Source organism: Acinonyx jubatus, chromosome A1, assembly GCF_027475565.1.
Source record: "Acinonyx jubatus isolate Ajub_Pintada_27869175 chromosome A1, VMU_Ajub_asm_v1.0, whole genome shotgun sequence".
NCBI classification, from domain to species: domain Eukaryota; kingdom Metazoa; phylum Chordata; class Mammalia; order Carnivora; family Felidae; genus Acinonyx; species Acinonyx jubatus.
This window is the reverse complement of record NC_069380.1, coordinates 143,649,148-143,667,689: the sequence shown is the minus strand read 5'-3', so window position 1 is coordinate 143,667,689 and position 18,542 is coordinate 143,649,148. Positions and strand designations below refer to the sequence as shown.

At 38.6% G+C, this 18,542-nt stretch overlaps 1 protein-coding gene across 16 annotated transcripts in view; it reads right to left on the bottom strand.

Annotated features, from left to right (window-relative positions):
* The window catches only part of ATG10 (autophagy related 10), a 427,978-nt gene that overhangs the window by 244,424 nt on the left and 165,012 nt on the right, over nucleotides 1-18,542 (bottom strand). For 3 of the 16 annotated variants that reach the window (XM_053224540.1, XM_053224550.1, XM_053224556.1), the window contains exons 4-5: nucleotides 12,843-12,909; nucleotides 8,126-8,231 (exon numbers count right to left, since the gene is read on the bottom strand). Coding sequence is in view for 8 of the 16 variants with exons in the window: in XM_053224520.1 (XP_053080495.1) it covers nucleotides 5,720-6,004 (285 nt within the window). In the remaining 8 variants the exon portion in view is untranslated. Of the gene's footprint in view, nucleotides 1-3,394; nucleotides 3,474-5,667; nucleotides 5,687-5,719; nucleotides 6,076-8,125; nucleotides 8,232-12,842; nucleotides 12,910-15,928; nucleotides 15,945-18,542 lie in introns of those variants that run through there. The other 13 variants (XM_027038946.2, XM_027038939.2, XM_053224544.1 and 10 more) reach the window with 13 other exon arrangements.

The window sequence follows — 18,542 nt, the reverse complement described above, 5'->3', positions numbered from 1 at the left end:
AGTGGTGCAGAGAGCTTGCTCACTCTGACCAGAGTCAGACAGTCCCTACACTAGTCCCTCTTCTGTCAAGGTAAGAAAATCAAAAAAATCAATAACAGTATGGGACCAAGGTGACGCTCTTGCACTGTAAGAAAAAAGAACACTGCCATAAAGAGAAAGAGAGAAGGGCACCTGAGTGGTTCAGTCAGTTAAGCATCTGACTTCAGCTCAGGTCATGATCTCACAATTCGTGGGTTCGAGCCCCACATCAGGCTCTGTGCTGACAGCTCAGAGCCTGGAGCCTGCTTCAGTCTGTCTCTCTGTCTCCGCCCCTGCCCCACTCATACTCTGTCTCTCTGTGTCTCAAAAATAAAATAAAAACATTTTAAATAATCAAGATGATTGTTAAAAAAAAAAAAGAGGAAGAGAGAAAGCTTGCTTCTGTGTTGGGCTTACACTGGGAATCTGGAGAAAAACTTGGAAATTATCTACTTTACATTCCCAATTGAAAAAGAAAAAGGGAAAAGAAAAATACAGCCTCCAAAAGGAAGGGATGAGGGAGGGGAACAACAGCTGAGAGTGTAAAAGAAAGTGGATAAGAAAAAAACCAGGAGTTCAAATATATAATAATAGTAGAGATTTAAATTCTATATGAGAGGCAATACAGAGAAGTACAGAAGCTGGAAAAAATCTAATTAGTATTTTAACATATACATGTGAGTTGATCTCCTAACACAGAAGGAAAAGGACCAAGATGTAAACAAAGCATATTGATAGATTAGAGGACAAAGACCACAAATCCAACCTACAAATAACTGGCATTTCTGAACTGAAATCATAGGCAAACATACCACTAAAAAATTACTCCTGAGCTAGAAAAAAAAAATCAAACATATTTACTTTTATAAATTGAGAGGATTCACTGTGTTTCTGAGAAAACTGTTGGGGGGAAATATCTATGCCTAGAGGTAGCAGAGTGGAATATCTTATTTTAAAAAAATAAAAAGGAGGGGCACCTGGGGGCCTCAGTCGGTTGAGCGTCCGACTTCGGCTCAGGTCATGATCTCACAACTTGTGGGTTCGAGCCCCACGTCAGGCTCTGTGCTGACAGCTCAGAGCCTGGAGCCTGCTTTGGATTCTGTGTCTCCCTCTCTCTCTGCCCCTAACCCACTCGCATTCTGTCTCTGTCTCTCAAAAATAAATAAACATTAAAATAAATAAATAAATAAATAAATAAATAAATAAATAAATAAATAAAACAAAGATGCGGAAAAAAGAGTTTATCTACACAGGAACAAAAATTAAAGTAGCCTCAGCCATCTCCTCCACAGCAAGGAACACCAAAAGTCGATAGAGCAATGTCTAAACATCTGAAAATTTCTGACTTACAAGTTTGCATCTTAGCACCTATAACACAGTCAGGCATACTGTAAACAAATAAAAGTTGCAATGAAGAAAAGAAAATTAAAAATTTAAATGAATTTATTTTATATATCTCTACCTATTGTACCCTTCTTTTACTTTCAAGTTTATTCACCAATTGGTCTTTTCCCATTCAAACAACAGATTTATATGACATCTAATCTTTCTGATACCAGTGTCATTTTTATAAGAAGATTATCATATCTTTATATAAAACAAGACTTTTCTGTAAGCACACAAGAGAAATTGATCCACCATTGGTGATGATTTGAGCTCTTTGTGTTTTTGAATACTGAGTGGGACTTGTAGAGACTAACTTGTCTGCATGTATGCTAGTTAGGCCAGAACCAGGAACTAATGAGTCTGACCAAAGTTATTCCACAAATAAGAAGATACAGAAAAAGTCTGTATCAGAAACTATAGACTCTGCTATTCTGAAAATAGATGATAAAGCCATATATTTTTAAAATATACTACCAAGTGCCATTAAAAAAATAATTGGTGGGGCACCTGTGTGGCTCAGTTGGTTGAGCATCTGACTCTTGATTTCTTTCCATTCAGGTCATGATCCCAGTGTCACGGGATGGAGCCCCATGTGGGGCTCCACAGTGAGCATTGAGTCTATTTGGGATTCTCTCTCTCTTAAAAAGAATTAGTGTTCAACATTTTTTAATGAAAGAAACATTCCCTTTTTCTTCACAAAGTCTTCATTAAAAACTAGATGGGGTAGCTGGGTGGCTCAGTCAATTAAATGACCAACTCTTGATTTCGGCTCAGATCATGATCTCACACTTAGTGAGATGGAGCCCTGCATGGGCTACTAGACAGTGTGGAGCTTGCTTGGGATTCTCTCTCTACCTCTCTCTGTCTGCCCCGCCCCCGCTCACACATGCTCATTCAAACGCTCTTTCTCTCAAAATAAATTAAAAAAAAAAAAACTAGAGGGGCACTATGTGGCTCAGTTGGTTAAGCATCTATCAATTTTGTCTTGGATCATGATCTCACGGAAGGTTCATGAGTTTGACCCCATGTGAGGCTCTGTGTTACTGCAGAGCCTGCTTGAGATTCTCTCTTACTCCCTCTCTCTCTGCCTCTCCCCCACTTGCATGGGCTCTCTCTCTCTCCCAAAATAAACTTAAAACAAAAAACTAGATTAGCATACCTTCTTACTTCCACAAGCTTTCACTCATTCACCTGGCACCTGCAATATCCCAGCACTTTGCTGTGTGTGTCCTCATAGAAAGGAATGTCAAATGTTTCCTGGGAAAATCAAAGACTCTAAAAGAAGGAGTCTAGAAGACTTGAATCCAGTTCTTAAAGAATTGAATTCTGATACATGAATGAGGGCTTACCAAGTAGAGGCAAAGTCATGTCAAAGAAATGGAAGAGCTCTTCAACAAAGGGCCTGAAAAGTTTGCTAAGTTTTAAAAATAAAGTGCCAATACATGTGCATAGATTGGGTAAAGCATAGGCTGATATGGTCCAATGGTTCCCAACATTGGGAGGGACCATTCTCAAAGAAGTTGTTTGGAAATGAGTGAGAACATAGTTGTCACAAATAGGAGGGTGTGTAGTTTGCTATTGCAATTTAATGCTCAGGGAACAGATACAAAGAGCATCTACAAGGTATGAAGCAGCTCCATAAAAATGCCAGATGAGCCCCCATTAAGAAACACTAGGAAGTGGGTTAAAAGTAAACAAAGCCTTGAGGTGCCTGGGTGGTTCAGTCAGTTAAGCATCAAACTTCAGCTCAGGTCATGATCTCATAGCTGGTGAGTTTGAGCCCTGCAGTGGGCTCTTCACTGACAGTGCAGAGTCTGCTTGGGATTCTCTCTCTCTCTCCTTTCGCCTCTTCCCCTCCCCTACCTCTCAAAATACATAAATAAACTTGAAAAAAAAATTTTAACGAAGTCTAGAAAACTAACCATAGTGTCTCTTAGCATATTTTTGAAATCTGAGATCACAACCTGCATTTCTGTCAATAAATATTTACCTCTCAGAAAGCTGTGTTTTTCCTGAGAAGTGGTATGCTTCTTTCTTTCCTTTGACCACCATGAAGATGAGAACTTAGTCTACAGGAAGGTCAGGCAGTAGGGGAGTGGGGGGGAGGGAGGAAGGGAAGGAAAGCAGTTTACAGATAACTCCAAAACTCTATGAAGAAATTCCATTTAAAACAGTGAGCAATCAGAAACCACTGTAGGTTCTTGAGCTAGCATAGAGATTATTTTAAAAGTTTTCTCTGAAGGCTATTACATGACAGTGATATGAGACAACCCTAATCTCAAAGATAAACTTGTATTAGTATGTTCCTGGGTTCTGCAAGCCTATAAGATCAGCTCTTCAAGGACTGAAGTACCAAGCTCTTTAGAGGTACCTCTGGTTTTACAGTTTTCAGCAACCTTTCCCTATTCTGGATGCTTTTAGGTAGGATTTATTCTCCATTCCCCTACTTTCCAATCCTTTTATACCCAGTCTGCTTGGCCCCTGAAGACATTTGTTTTCAACACATAATCACTAAATAATCTCTATGGCACTTTGTTGTTGTTATAGTTCCTGACTGTGTTTATGATTCAAACACTGCCTCTAGGGTCCCAAACATCTCTAGGCTTCAAAGATATTAAGAATCAAATCAAACTCAGACTCGAACAATCTACTTATATAAAGCAGACATATTTTTCCTTAAAGAGTTGCTTATCTTTCTCAGAAATGTATAAGCATTAAGACCTGCTATCAATTTAGAATTTGTCATAAAACGTTATGGCCATCTTGATTGCCTCATCATGTAGCAGTGTCTCATTTAATCCTAAATAAAGGGGGAAAGGAACTGGCAAAGGGAGAAGAATGTAAGGAGAAACAATCCTGTAAGTCTACCTATATCCAAATGAAACCAGGGTAGAACCAGAAACTGTTTCCACTAACTTCCTCAATTAAAATAACAATAACAATGTTTAATTCTTGGAATTGCAATCTCTTAATTTGCATTTCTCAATATTCAACATTTCTTTTGAGATCAAATTTTCATTTTGTAAATGTTTCCTTTCGTCCATATTCAACTCTTCAGAAGCAAGAAGTAAGGATTCTACTTGGGGTCCAATAATGTTGTTGAGGGACTATGTTTTTCAATTCTGAAAGTATAAACTTAAGCTTTTGTCACTAAAGAGTGAGGCCACTGTTGACGCGCCTGGGTGGCTCAGTTGGTTAAGCCTCCACCTTTGGCTCAGGTCATCTCAAGGTTCACGTTAGGGCCCCATCACAGGCTGGGTGCTGACCGCTCAGAGTCTGGAGCCTGCTTCAGATTCTGTGTCTCCCTCGCTCTTGCTCTCCCTCTCTGCCTCTCCCTCACTTGCACTATCTCTCACAAAAATAAAAACATTAAAAAATAAAATTTAAATTAAAAAAAGAGTGAGGCCACTATTAAATTTTAACTTTTTAAAGTTATAAACATGATTCACACAAAGTGAGCCTGTGGCAAAGATTTATTGAACTCATGAAGGAGCAAGCTGAATGGGAAAAATTATAAAAATCTTGGAAATAGGGCAATAAAATCACAACCTTCAGGAGTACTTTTTCTACCAGTAAAAAATAATTTGCATCTCCATTAGACAAAAAAAAAAAAAAAAAAAGTAACTGCTGAGCCTGGGCCCTAATCAATAACGGTCAAACAACGGTATAGTCCGCTATATAATTAATTCATCTTCAGGTGGGCTTCTTAGACAAGGTTTCATTCTGAGCTATCCTTTTGCTTTTGCTAGATGTTTATAATTTTTGCCATCATAAACGTGTATCTATAAACCAGTTAACTACCCCATTCATGATTTGATATTATAAGCAGATAATTTGGGAAAAGAAAAATTGTTGGCTATAAATATTAACTTATTCCTCCTGATCCTTAATGAATATGAAACCCCTTCAAGTTAAGTGGAACTTGGACATTGAAATCACTGGTAATTTAAGACCCTTTGTTTCAAGGTCACACGGACAAAGACTTGCTATCCCCGCGCAGGCTTAAACACATGGTAGTAACCACCCACGTTGTCCGTGAGGGCTCTGTAGTGGCCAAAGAGAGCAGGTCACACTGGGTGCGCCCCCTCCTTCCCACTGCGACTCCCCACGCCCAAACAGAAGCTCGTCCCACCACCGCTGGGACGCGGCCTGCATTTCACCAGCAAGCGCCCCGCTTCCCAGTCTTTTGTTCAGGGCTGGGCTGTTAGCCGCCCACCCGCACCCGCCCTTCCACCCCATCCCAGAGTACGATGAGAACCCTACGGTAAGCAGAGCCGGGAAGAGGCGGCCAGCCAAATGCTGTGGGAATACTCACCCAGCTCCGCTCGGCCCCTGACCCCGTCGCCCAGCCCAGGACGGGCGGGGCAACGGGCATGGGGGAGGGGAGCCGGGGTGAGGTGCCCATCGCTCTGCCCGCTGCCGCCCAACCGGCGGCCTCAAGGAAGTGAATAATGGGCTCCCGAGGGCTACGGAGACCGTAACAGACGAGCAGAGCCCACGCGCACAGAGGAACACCAAAAGAAAGGCCCAACCCTCCCTCGGCCACCGCTACCGAGGCGACCGAGTCAGAGCATGCGCACCAGCACCTCCCGCGCACCATGGGACCAAGCTCGCGCCCGTGCCTGACGTCGCCAGCCGCGCGCTCAGGGCCCGGGCCAGGGGGCGTGACCTCCCGGTTGCCCACTGCCACTGGAGCCGAGGCCCCGCCCCTCATCTCACCGGCCCGGGGAACCGAACGGCTGCTTTGCGCTCCGCGTCCACAGAGGCTGCCCACTTGGGGAGGCGCGGCAGGCAAACCCAAACCTGAGAGACGGGTGCCACATGTTCTAAGGGTCGTTCCACCCCTTCTTCCAACAAATAGTCAAATATCTGGAAAATAAAAGGGTAACTAATGGAGAAAGGGTCGAGCAAGAACCTTCACGGAGGTTGGGGAATCAAACCGACTAACACCCTGACATACATACACACACTGTAAAACTACTGTAAGCGTCACAATTAAGCACAGGCAGGACTACCTCCTTTAAAACGGAAGACCAAAGTAGAAGTTAGCAATTCGAAAATTGACAATAGTACCATCTGTGATACATATCTTAGGGAAAAAAAAAATCTAGCAGCAGAATTAAATTGGGGGTTGGGGACGGTGGGATAAAGAAAAGACCACAGAAAGATGTATGAGTAACAGGGGTGATCGAACTGAAATACTGAAAATGCAACAGAAGACATCTGAGGGAAAACTAGCATCTGCTCCTTTTAACACAACAGAATTAAATTCGTGTGAAAAGAAGAGAGTAAATACAGGCAAAGAAGTGAAAGGAAAACCTGCCTTCAAACGTACAGGGAATGGTTATGATCTTGTACCACAGTTATGTAAGATATCACCATTGGAGAAAGCTAGGTGATAGGTACATGAGATTCTGTACTATTTTTGCAGTTTCTTGTTACTCTATAATCATTTCAAAATAAAAAGTTCTTAAAAAGGGACAGAACACCCATCAATAGCGATCAGGAAAAGGAGTTGACTAAAAAGGAGCTTGAGGAAATTTTGGGGGGTAATGGAACTGTTCTATACCTTAATTGTGTTGGTGATTACACCTGTTGTTTTGTTTGCCAAAACGCATAAATGGGATAGATTTTACTATATGTAAAATAAAACTCAATGTAAAAAAAGATACTGCCAAAAAAAAAAAAAGATACTGCTCATAAATGAATTTCCTAACATACTTGAGCAACTGTGGATATAAATGAATAAGATAGCTGCCAATTAAAAGTATTCACTGGCTTTTTTTTTTTTTTTTAAGTATAGGGCAGTGAGTTCTGAGTGAGAACTTTAGTGGATGGGTGTCGCCTTCAGCTTTAAGCAGTTATTTGAAAAACATAAAACTTTCACATACAAAAATAAGAATGCATTGCTTGGCACTGTATTCAATAATCTAGACACACTTTCATGCATCAACAATACCATGTTAAAAAATTATGCATTTGAGATTTTTTAGACTACTTTTAAGTGTTTATTTATTTATTTTGAGAGAGAGAGAGTGGGTGCACAAGAGCGGGGAAAGGCAGAGGGAGAAGGAAAGAGAGAATCTTAATCAAGTTCCACGCTCAGATGGGAGCCCCACTTGGTGCTCGATCCCCTGCCCGTGAGATCACAACCTGAGCCAAAATCACAAGATGGACACATAACCAACTGAGCCACCCATGCGCCCCTGCATTTGACATGTTTTTAAGTTTCATAGTTCATCTGCCAAAAACAAAAACACAAAGCAAAGTAAATCAGCTAACTTTGATATACTTCCTTTCATCTTATCACTCTTGGCAAGGAATAGTACTGGCCTGTTTGTGTTTACCCTACAACACTACACAGTGCTTTAGGGCGGAGTGTGTCATTGCATAGCCAGCCTCTAACAGAGTTCCTCACTAGTAATAAGTATTTGCTGAATAAAACAATGAATTAATCACAAAGAGAAGGAAACTAAAATTCATTGAGAACCCTCCATAAACCAGAAACATAGTTAACTGTATGATAACTACACAAAGATACCCATTTTATAGACATGAAAACTGAGACTAATGATCAAATTCCTTTCACTCCTTATTTCATTGGATTTCTCCACTTCATTTGGACATGTTGATCACATCTAGAAAGTCTTGTTTCCCTTAGCTTCCATAAAACTACAATCCCCTGAATCTCCTCCGGCTCCCTTGACCTTCCTTTACTTACCTTCACAGGCTTCTGGTTGTCCACTACATTTTAAACCCATGTTTCCCACAAGGCCTCATAGAAGTTAAGCCTTCTGGCTTTTTATTTGTTTTGTTTTATTGAGACACTGTAAAGTAAAAAAAAAAAAAAAATTCAAAATAAGTTTATCGAAGCTTTGCATTTAGCGTTTTCCTTTAACCAATGAATATTTTTATTACCAAAAATTACAATGCAGTATAATTGTGCCTTTCACATTACGGGAATTATCTTGTAATATTAATTCACAATATCCTTAAGGTAGTATGGCCCAAGAATCAGACACAAGTATAAAATTGCATGGGAAATGTCTTATTTTCTCAATCTTACAAGAAAGTACAATCATATCACTTGTACATAGTCTTTCGGCTCATATCCCACAGGCCACACCAAGATACAAGGAAGGTGGAAAATGCAGTCTCTCGCTAGGTAGCCAAGGGCTCAGTCAAAGCTTGACAGAGTGAGATTGTTTTATTATTAGAAGAAAGAAGGGCAGAATGGATACTGGGGAGAATAGCTCTCTCTGCCACCGTGTGTAGTAGGCAGATCTCTTCCACCACCCTCCAGGAGGTCCTCAGGAAAAGATAAATTATATAAAAGAAAGAGTTAGGAGAGGCAATCTGATTGGATGGCAGAGGTAAGAAACATAAACCTGTGTGTACATAGCACTTACCCAAAAGAGTGAGAGAAAAAAAAACTGTAGTTGGCAAAACTATAGAAACAGTAAAAAGATCAGTGTTTGCCAGAGTTTGGGGGAAGAGGGCAAAAAGAGAAGGTATGAATATGTGGAGCATACAGCATTTTTAGGACAACAAAATTATCATTTTGACACTAATGGTGGATATATGACATTATGCTTTTGTCAAAACCTATAAATCTATACAACACAAAGAATTCTAATATAAACTACGGACTTTAGTTAACAACAGTCTATCAATATTGGTTCATCAGTTATAACATATGTACCACACTAATGCAAGATGTTAATAAAAGAGGAAACTGTGACTGGCATACATAAGAATTCTCTATTATCTGCTCAGTTTTCTGTAAACAATATTTTCTAAGAAATAAAGTCTATTAATTTTTTTTAATGATACTGAAAAAAAACCGCAATAGTCATTATTAAAGAATGGGGTTTCAGAGAATTGATAATAATTACAGCAGGGTGATTCAAACTGCCCATCATGCCACTTCTTATTTGTTACCTTTTGTATACCCACAGCACATACATATTGGGGGGGGGTCTTTGTTTTATTTTTATTATCAACCTTTTTGAATGTAATTTATATAAGATAAAATGCTCCCATTTTAACTCTACAGGTTAGTACATTTTGACAAACAGATACATCTACGTAACCATTACTACAATCAAAATATAGAACACTTTCATCATCCCAAAGAATGAACTACTACTCCTTTGCAGTTCATCACTTCCTTAACTCTCAAAGCCTTAGTAACCACTCATTTCCTCTAGATTAGTCACTCTAGTTTCGCCAATTCTAGCAAGTGGTATCATACAGTACATACAGTACCTATGTGTCTGGCTTCTCTTACTTGGCATCTATCTGAGATTCATTGATGCATTTATCAGTAATCAGTTCTTTTTTATTACTAATCAGTATTCCACTGCATGACTATACCACAGTTTGTATATCTAGTCATCTAGGAAGGACATTTAGGTTGTTTTCAGCTTCTAGCTATTATAAATAAAGCTGCTATAAATAATCATGTACAAGTATTTTTGTGGACATATATTTTCATTTCTCTTGGGTAAATACCTGGTAGACATATTTTTTGGGCTCAGTATAGAAATACAAATTGTGTTCTTTGACTATAATTCTGTATTGATGACATTCCTTAGCTTAGGGCTTGCCTTATTTCATATTCTAATTTAGAGAAACTTTTGTTGCTGAACTTAAGTTACTGTATGTTTCATTTGATTTTTAGTAGTAGGCATATGTACTCAGAGTACCTAAAGTTGGGGACTGTGGCATGACACTCATGGATTCAATCATTTGTATGGAAATAGCAATGGAAAATTGTCATTTTTTTAATGACAATCTGTAATTATATCTGTGTTTCCTAAGAAAACTTTCTTAGAAAATTTCTGAAGGTTACTGAAAATTAGTTGTAAAAGTCTTGACGATAGCAAAGCATAAAGTTAACACAGAATCACAGCAACAAGGTACTACAGCTAACAATGGATAGCAGTAGGATTGGATAGCTGTGCTCGTATTTTGAGGATCTTATCTTTGAGGGTCTAGTTTGTATTATGAAAGGTATATATAACACATTTCAGGAAATAAGCCAATTTGAACTGTCTGAACAAAGGTTGGAATACTGTAGTGCATTTTGTTATTTGTCTGTCTTTGTTTTATAATATTCTTATTTGGACATTTCTATCTTTCAAAACACTTGAGGACATTTCAGAACTATACATTTGTTTCAAATTTGTCAGAGGAATTCAGAGTTCTAAAAGCATCACTCTGGCGGTGATCTGATATTACTCAGGTTGCTGGTTTTTTCCCACTGAAATTGGTTGACAACGCCCTTTGTTCTTTTATTTGGGGAGGGGGTCAGAAAAAACTCTGCATATCTCTAGCATATCCTTCTGGGTTATCAGATTCTAGCCTTGTTCATTGTCTGTAAGCAATTTTGCTGTTCTTTGTAAATTGTAGGTTATATAGATATATATAGATATATAACTTCTGTCCTGCCTGGTAGTGATTTTAATTGATTCCCCCATGTTACTCATGGAAAAATCAGTTCTATATCATTTTGCCTGGTTCCCTGATATCATATGAGTAAAATGAATTCTTTAACATATATTCGTTTTTATATCTGCATGAAAGGCATGATTTTATCTTTCTCTAAATGTTATATTTTAATAGAGGCCTAGCAATTTGTACCTACGAACCCCATAGGAATAAATTCTTACTGTACACTTTCAGTCCCAAGTCTCACTGAAATGCTCAGTAACTTTGAAGGGAAAAGCAGTCCAGAGTCCATAACAGGGTAGCTGCCCAAGCAAACCAAAACCTTGACCAAGATAATATGAGGCCCAAGAAGAAATAAATTAGGGGCGCCTGGGTGGCTCAGTCAGTTAAACATCCTGCTCTTGATTTTGGCTCAGATCATGATCTCAAGGTTTGAGATAGAATTGAGTCCTGCCTTGGAGCTCCATGCTGACAGTGCAGAACCTGCTTGGGATTCTCTCTTTCCCTCTCCTTCGGACTCTCCGGTACTCACTCTCTCTCTCTCTCTCTCTCAAAATAAATAAATAAACTTACAAAGAAGAAGAAGAAAGAAATGAGAAAGTAGATAAGTAGCAAACCATGAATGTGCCACACCTTTAGACTACGTGGGGAAAAAAGATTCAAACACAGTATTTGCAGCACCCTGTATCCAGAATGCATTGATTTGTAAAGCAATGGGTAGAGAATAAAGAAGCAACTACAAAATCTCAAATTCTTCAGAATTTTTGGTTCAAATTCCCTCTACCTTCTAGGCCATAGGTTAGATTCCTTTGAACTACACAGCAAGATATTCTCCCTTGCTAGACTTTCCACACATCACCCAGCAAAGAACATACCAGGAGGGTAATGAGACAAGATCAATGTACTTACATAGGGTCTGCCTTTTTGCTCACAAGGACTTGAATGTCCTGGTTCAATAATGACCTGTTTCTTTTAATGTTCTATGGCTATGTTTACAGATCAGGAATTTATTCTGATTGTAGTATTCAATTGCATATTGATATATTGGTGTGTTATAATGATGTTTTGCATTAAGACAAGTTCAGCCTGCAGCCCTGGAAGCCTTTGTGCAGTTTTAATTCACGAAGCTGCCCTAGATTCAGACCAAATCAGAAGTTGCTCCCAAGGCAATAATTCTCTTTAGACTGCCTCTTAAAATAAATAACAGTAATGTGTGTTTCCTCGGCCCCTTCATCTGCATTATCTTATTAGAGAGATGACAGGCACACTGTGGAAAGGGTACCAATGTGGCATCAAGAAGTCATAGAGCAAGCTTTATTTCTGCACTCACTTGGTATGTAGATTTCGAGCAGTCACTTATCCTCTCTGAACCTTAGGATCTATGTATCTACAAAATGGAATTAGCAATAATTCCACCTTTGCAGGGGTGTGAAGAACAAAAAGATATACATTTTCAAACTTATGAGATTGATACATAAGAGTAATAGAATAATACAATAATTAATATAATCATGTTTTCTAACATAGAAAGAAGGCCAGGTACAAAACAATATGTTAAAGTATAACTTCATTTATAGTCCTATAGAAAAATGATAAAAGGTTACAACCAAAAATTAACAATGGCCATCCCTAGGTAAGGGAATTAGGAATGATTTTTCTTCATCATACATTTTTGGTATTTCAGATTTAGAAAAAATAATGTATCATCAATGTGTTACTTTTTATAATAAAAATAAAGAATGCTACCTCCAATAAAAAAATTAAAATTGATGTCTGTGATTTTTAGATGGGAGCAAATGATATTAACTTTACTGAATATATATATGACACAAAGAAAAGAATGTTATTGATATAAATTATATCCTGTTGTTCTGTAAAGGAAATAACACTAGAGGCAAAAAGGTCAAATTTAAAGGGACAAAAAGCCAAAAGGTGGTGACCAGCAAAAGACGATAACGGGACATTCCAAATGTATAATTTCTTACCTTCTGCAACCCAGAGTTGGCCACAGAGAATGTCCCTTCATTGTTCAGTCTTCCTCAAATCAAGGAGCTAATGGAATAAATACATAGGCAGAGATAGTAGAAAGATACAAAAAGGCATCCTTATTCTATATGTACTCAAGACATGTCAAGAGGCATATTACAAAACATGAATAATGACAAAAAGAAAGAGGACAAATGTTAAATGTCGAATGAAATAGGCCACAGTTGAGTAGTGTTGCCACATCTTTGATGTAATGTTTGACTGCTTTGTATTATGATGCTTTTAATTATTTATGCTGTTTGGTATGTGTGATAAAGAGGAGGTAAAGCTTACTGCCATACAGATTTGTCTCTGATATTGGTTCTTAATACACACAGCACACACCCTACTTATAATAGTCAAATGTTCATTATGGTCAATGAGGAAATTTCACTTGGCTGATTGGTCATGATAGCCTCATGAGGATGGTCTGTGGAGTGACGTAACAGCCACTGGGTGAACTACAGCACTTTAAAAGGCCAGTAAAGAATTGCAATGCCTTCCTAGATGCTTATGAATTCCACTAGTTTCAATAAAGCTGTTTAGCTGGAGGTTACTGGCTTGTGTGATACTTGGCTTGGAGATTCCACCAATTGGCAGCTGCCTAGGGCTCTAGCGAGGCTGTATAATGCTAGAAGACATCTTCCTGGAATAAGAACATCAACCCAGAGGATGAAAACACTCTACATGTGAGCTATAGCCCTGCCACATCACTATATCCTTCTAATAGGTGCCTTTGCTAAGCAGCATATGAGTATGTCATATATCTTCAGCTCTCAGAAATCTAACTAAAACAATCTGGATTGGTGGTATATCCAAAAGGGGATATTTGATAGAGAGGTCGGGCTGAAAATATATATAATGGATTTATCTCCTATATCTACTTAACTTATATTAACTCTGCTATATGTGTTTGGCCAAAAAAAAAACAAAAAACAAAAAACAAAAAAAACCCCACACTTTTCTTATAACATGGACCCTAAATGCAAGCCAACAACTTCATCTGGTGTTCAACTCAAGAAACAACCTTCTGTTCCAACAACAGAGGAAAACTGGCTGTGTACGATTTCTTGACTGATAGTATACACACTCAAAATCATGTATACAGTGTTCTAGAGATTTTTTTAATGTAATTTTAACTCTATTTCTGCCTTTCACACTGATTTTAGGTCCTAACCCCTTTAGAAAAAATCACCTCCAAAGCGGTATTTGGGTGTCACTGATAGTTACAGCTATGGTCACAGAAGACACACTATTCAAGGAAGACTAGATACCGTGAAAACAAAGTTCTGAGGGTGGAATCCTAGAGAACATGAATATTTTAGAAACAGGTAGGAGAGTCCATGAGGATTCTAAGAGAATTAGGAGGAAGACAAGAAAGAATAGATAATAAAACACCAAGAAGAGAGTTTCCAAGGAGTGCTTAACAGTATCAAATAAAAAGCAAAGAAATTAAGGAATATAAATACTGAAAAGTGACTATTGGATTTGGAAATTAAGAAGACACTGATAACTTAGCAAAAGCAGCTTTCATGTTATGGTAGTGGTCTCTTTCTGATGGATTGCAAAGTGGATGGGTCTTTAAAAAAATAAATAAGGGAATCAAGGAAGTAAGGACTCCAGCTTTTCTATGAAGAAAAGAAAAAAGATAGAGTGGCCGGTAGCAGAGAATCAGAGGCAAGGGAGGGTATCTTAGTATTTCACTTTTAAGTGTGTGTGACTTGATCCAGTCTGCATGCCAAGCACAAGAACCAAAAGGAAAGAGGAGACAATTGAGGTACCACAGTGCCTAAGGAAAAAAGAAGTTGAATCCCAAGTACTAATCTGTATTATCTGGAAGGAGGACAAAGGAGACAATGTAATGGTAGGAGTAAAAACATACATCTTTTTTATTTAGGAGAGAAGAAGTGCAGTGGAGTAGGACTTGAGGAAAGTTCATTTCTGATAGCTTCTGCATTCTCTGAAATGGGAAATTAGCAGAGCCATTTCTGAAAGTGAGGAGAGGGGCTTAAAAACACAAGTAAAATTTTGTAATTGTCTTTAAAATAAATAAGAGAAGGTGAGAAAGAATATATATGATTTGAGGGTCTAGCTGAGACTGGATTCTACCTTTGTGTAGCTACTACTTTCTACACTTTGTGTGATTGTTTTTTGTTTTTTGTGTTCCTTCAGTACCATTCATCCTGCTTGTGTGAAGAAGTATAAAAAGTAGCCGAAAGAAGAGTGAATGAATTGCAGGCTTGCAGGGTGCTGAAGAGATCTATTAGGGTAGAATCAATTAAGGCTGCTGGTACAAGAGTAGCAGAAGTGAGGGTCTGATCAGGATGATAAGGAAATGATGATAAGGGGACATCAATAGAGTTGGAATAAGGAAAGAAATCAAGGGACTAAAGATTATCATGGTGTCATTAAGAGAGTAGGCTTATGGAGACAGAAGATGACCAGCAGAATAGAAGGGCATGTGTGGAGAAGAAGAGATGGATGTGCAAGGTTTCAGGTGTATGTATCAGTGAGTCCCAGGTAAGGACAAGGCCCCTGAGGTCAATCAAAGGTAGACTGCTGAAGTAGAATGGAAGTGAAGCCATAAGCATTGAATAGACCATAGTAGTCAATGGGTCATTCATGAAGGCCTGGAAATTTCTGCAGGAGTTGTGTTGGAGAGAAAGATAGTGAGCCTGGTACCAAAAATCTAAATAAATGTGGACCATTAAGAAAAAGATGGTGATGAGGAGCATAAGAAAGGGTACAGATGGGTGGGTATAGAACCAACTCAAGAAAAATTTTCCTTTATAGGAAAGTAAAATGATCTGGATTTGGCACTTTGGAGCTAGGATAATACTACCATTACTTGCAGGCTATGGGTAAAGGAGCCAGGCTAAAGAAAAGTCTAGGGCTCAAAGAGATACGTGTTTCAAATGGGTGAATGTATTAGTCAGGGTTCTCTAGAGAAGCAGAACCCATAGGATACATATAGATATGCAGAAGGAGAATCATTATGAAGGATTGACTTACAGGATTATGAAGGCTGAGATGTTCAATGATCTACCTCCTGTCAGCGAGAGGCTCAGGAAGTAGTTGAAGTTCAAACCCAAAGCCTGAGAACCAGGAGAACCAATGATGTTGGTACCGTCTGAGTCCAAAGGCCCAAGAACTGAGGGCTGATGACCAAGATAAAGATGAATGCCCCAGCTCAAGCAGAGAGGGCACATCACCCTTCTTTGACTGTTTTGTTCTATTCAGGCCCTCAATTGTATGAAGCCCACCCACATAGATGAGGGTGACCTTTTTTACGCAGTCTATGGATTCAAATGCTAATCTTTTCTGGAAATACCCTTACAGAACCACCCAGAAATAATTTTTATCAGTTATCTGGGCATCTCTTAGATCAGTCAAGATGACATATAAAATTAATCATCCCTGTAGGTCTACATTCATACTGGCTCTCTCTCTGTGGAAAATAGAAACTGTTAAGCCTACTAACATTTATCCATTCTTTTCACAAACTTATAGAGAATCTAGTGTATGCCAGGCACTGTGCTAGGTGCTATAGAAATACAAGAACAAGACAAGCAGTGCCCCTGCCTTAAAGGAGTTTAGAGTTTTTAATTAGTAAGATCTCAGTCAAATAAGCAGAAAAACTTCTCAGCCTGACCATGTTATGAGGCTCTGTAGATCTGGTGGAGGAATGTTAAAAGCTAAATCAACCAAAGGATTCCTGAGAAAAAAGATATGCTCACAATCTGTCAGGCACTGACATCGATAATATTGATAAGCCTGCCCACATCTTTGAAAAAGTTACTGATAGAGCTGTTTACTAAAGAGCAAACACTAGTTTGCTGTATCTTTAGGGGTTATTTACATTACAGCAAGGCATAGAATCAATTGATATGGAAATCAGTTAAGAATGTTTTAATAGCAAAACAACCACAGAACTGTATAATCTTATTCGAAAACATAATACCTAAGAATCACATGAAAGCTAAATTTAAATGTTTTATGCATGCAAGATGGAACATTTCTTAGATGCTTTTAGAAACATCTAAAAGCATGCTGATAGATTGCTATTCTGAGTACCAAATGATAAAAGCTGTGAAAAGAACTACATATGAATTATAGGTAGATAATATGTGGCTTATATGTATACTACATGTAAAATCATCATTCCTTTGACATTGGCAAGCTTTACCCAATAATAATACTTCAATTACTATCAGCAAATTTCAGAAATACTCAACCATTTTAGATCCACTTTGAATAAATTTTCTTATATCACCAAATCTACAAATATAATCAATATATGAATAGTTTTTGATTAAAATAAAACCAATAATGGGGCACGAGGGTGGATCAGTCGGTTAAGCGTCTGACTCTTGATTTCAGCTCAGGTCATGATCTCACAGTTTGTGAGCTTGGCCCTATATCAGGCTCCTCACTGGCAGCATGAAGCCTAGTTGGGTCTTCTCTCTCCCTCTGTCTTTGCCCCTCCCCTGCTTGGCTCGTGCTTTCTCTCTCTCTCTCAAAATAAATAAATAAACTTAAAAAAAAAAACAGTAGTGTCTTGAAGATAAAAAGTAAACTAACAATGTCAAGCTATCAGAGACAAAACTTTCCTTTAAATAAATGTAGTAAAAGGATAAGATATAAAATTAAAAACAAAAAAAAATCATCAGAACATTTAAAAACAGATGACTTGTGCTGTGGAAAAGGGGAGAGAATAAAAAGGAAGAAGAACGAACATAAAGCAACAAAAACTTTTCACAATACACCCGTATTCCTAGAGTACAAAAATGTTCAAGCCTCAAATCCTGAAGCCAACAGCACTCTTTAGCCTTCTCAGCACACCCTCACAACCTGAGGCTTGAGCATAAGCTTTTAGGGCTGAGTAAAGCCTTTGGGAGGCTTGCCATCTCAGGTTTCACTGTGGATAAGGCTCAGTGAACAAATACCAGACTGAAACACAAGCTGACCTTCCCTTAGGAGGAGGGATTTGGCTTAGGATGGGTTTAGGGATTTCAATCCTGTGTTTGCTTTCCCAACCTCCACGTGATCGCGCCAGAGGCCCCCTACCTTTCTGCCACACTACAAATCTTTCATTGGTATCACTTGTCTCATAGAACACATAAATTCCAGAAAATGTTCCTTAATATTTAATAAAATAACTGTTCTTCTGCCATATGTTAAATAAAATCAGGATATGGTCAAACAGAAAACATGCTTGGGCAAGGTGTAAAACATGAGAGTCACCTGGTCATTCAACTACTGATGCAGTAAGCACAAAACACTCTGAACAAAGCATAAAAAGAAGCTCTTGATCACAAGCAATAGAAACTGACTGGCTAATTTTAGCAGGAACTTATGGGCAGAATATCAAACAGCTCATAGAATCAACAGGAGGACTGAAGAACCAGGCTGGGGGGAAAAAACAAGCAGGAACTAACAAGGGCAATCAGATAGTAAGAACCACAAGGTCACACGCAACTTTGGTTAGGATACTTCTGCTAACCCCACCATAGGTAGACACTGCTAGATACCATGCCAGAACCATTGGCCACTGGGAACATACTTTAACCATCCTTACCCACTTAAATGATTCACTTGAGATTCAAATTCCCAAATCTGCTTGGCCAAACCCAGGTTTCATGATCATGCCCTCTCTGCTG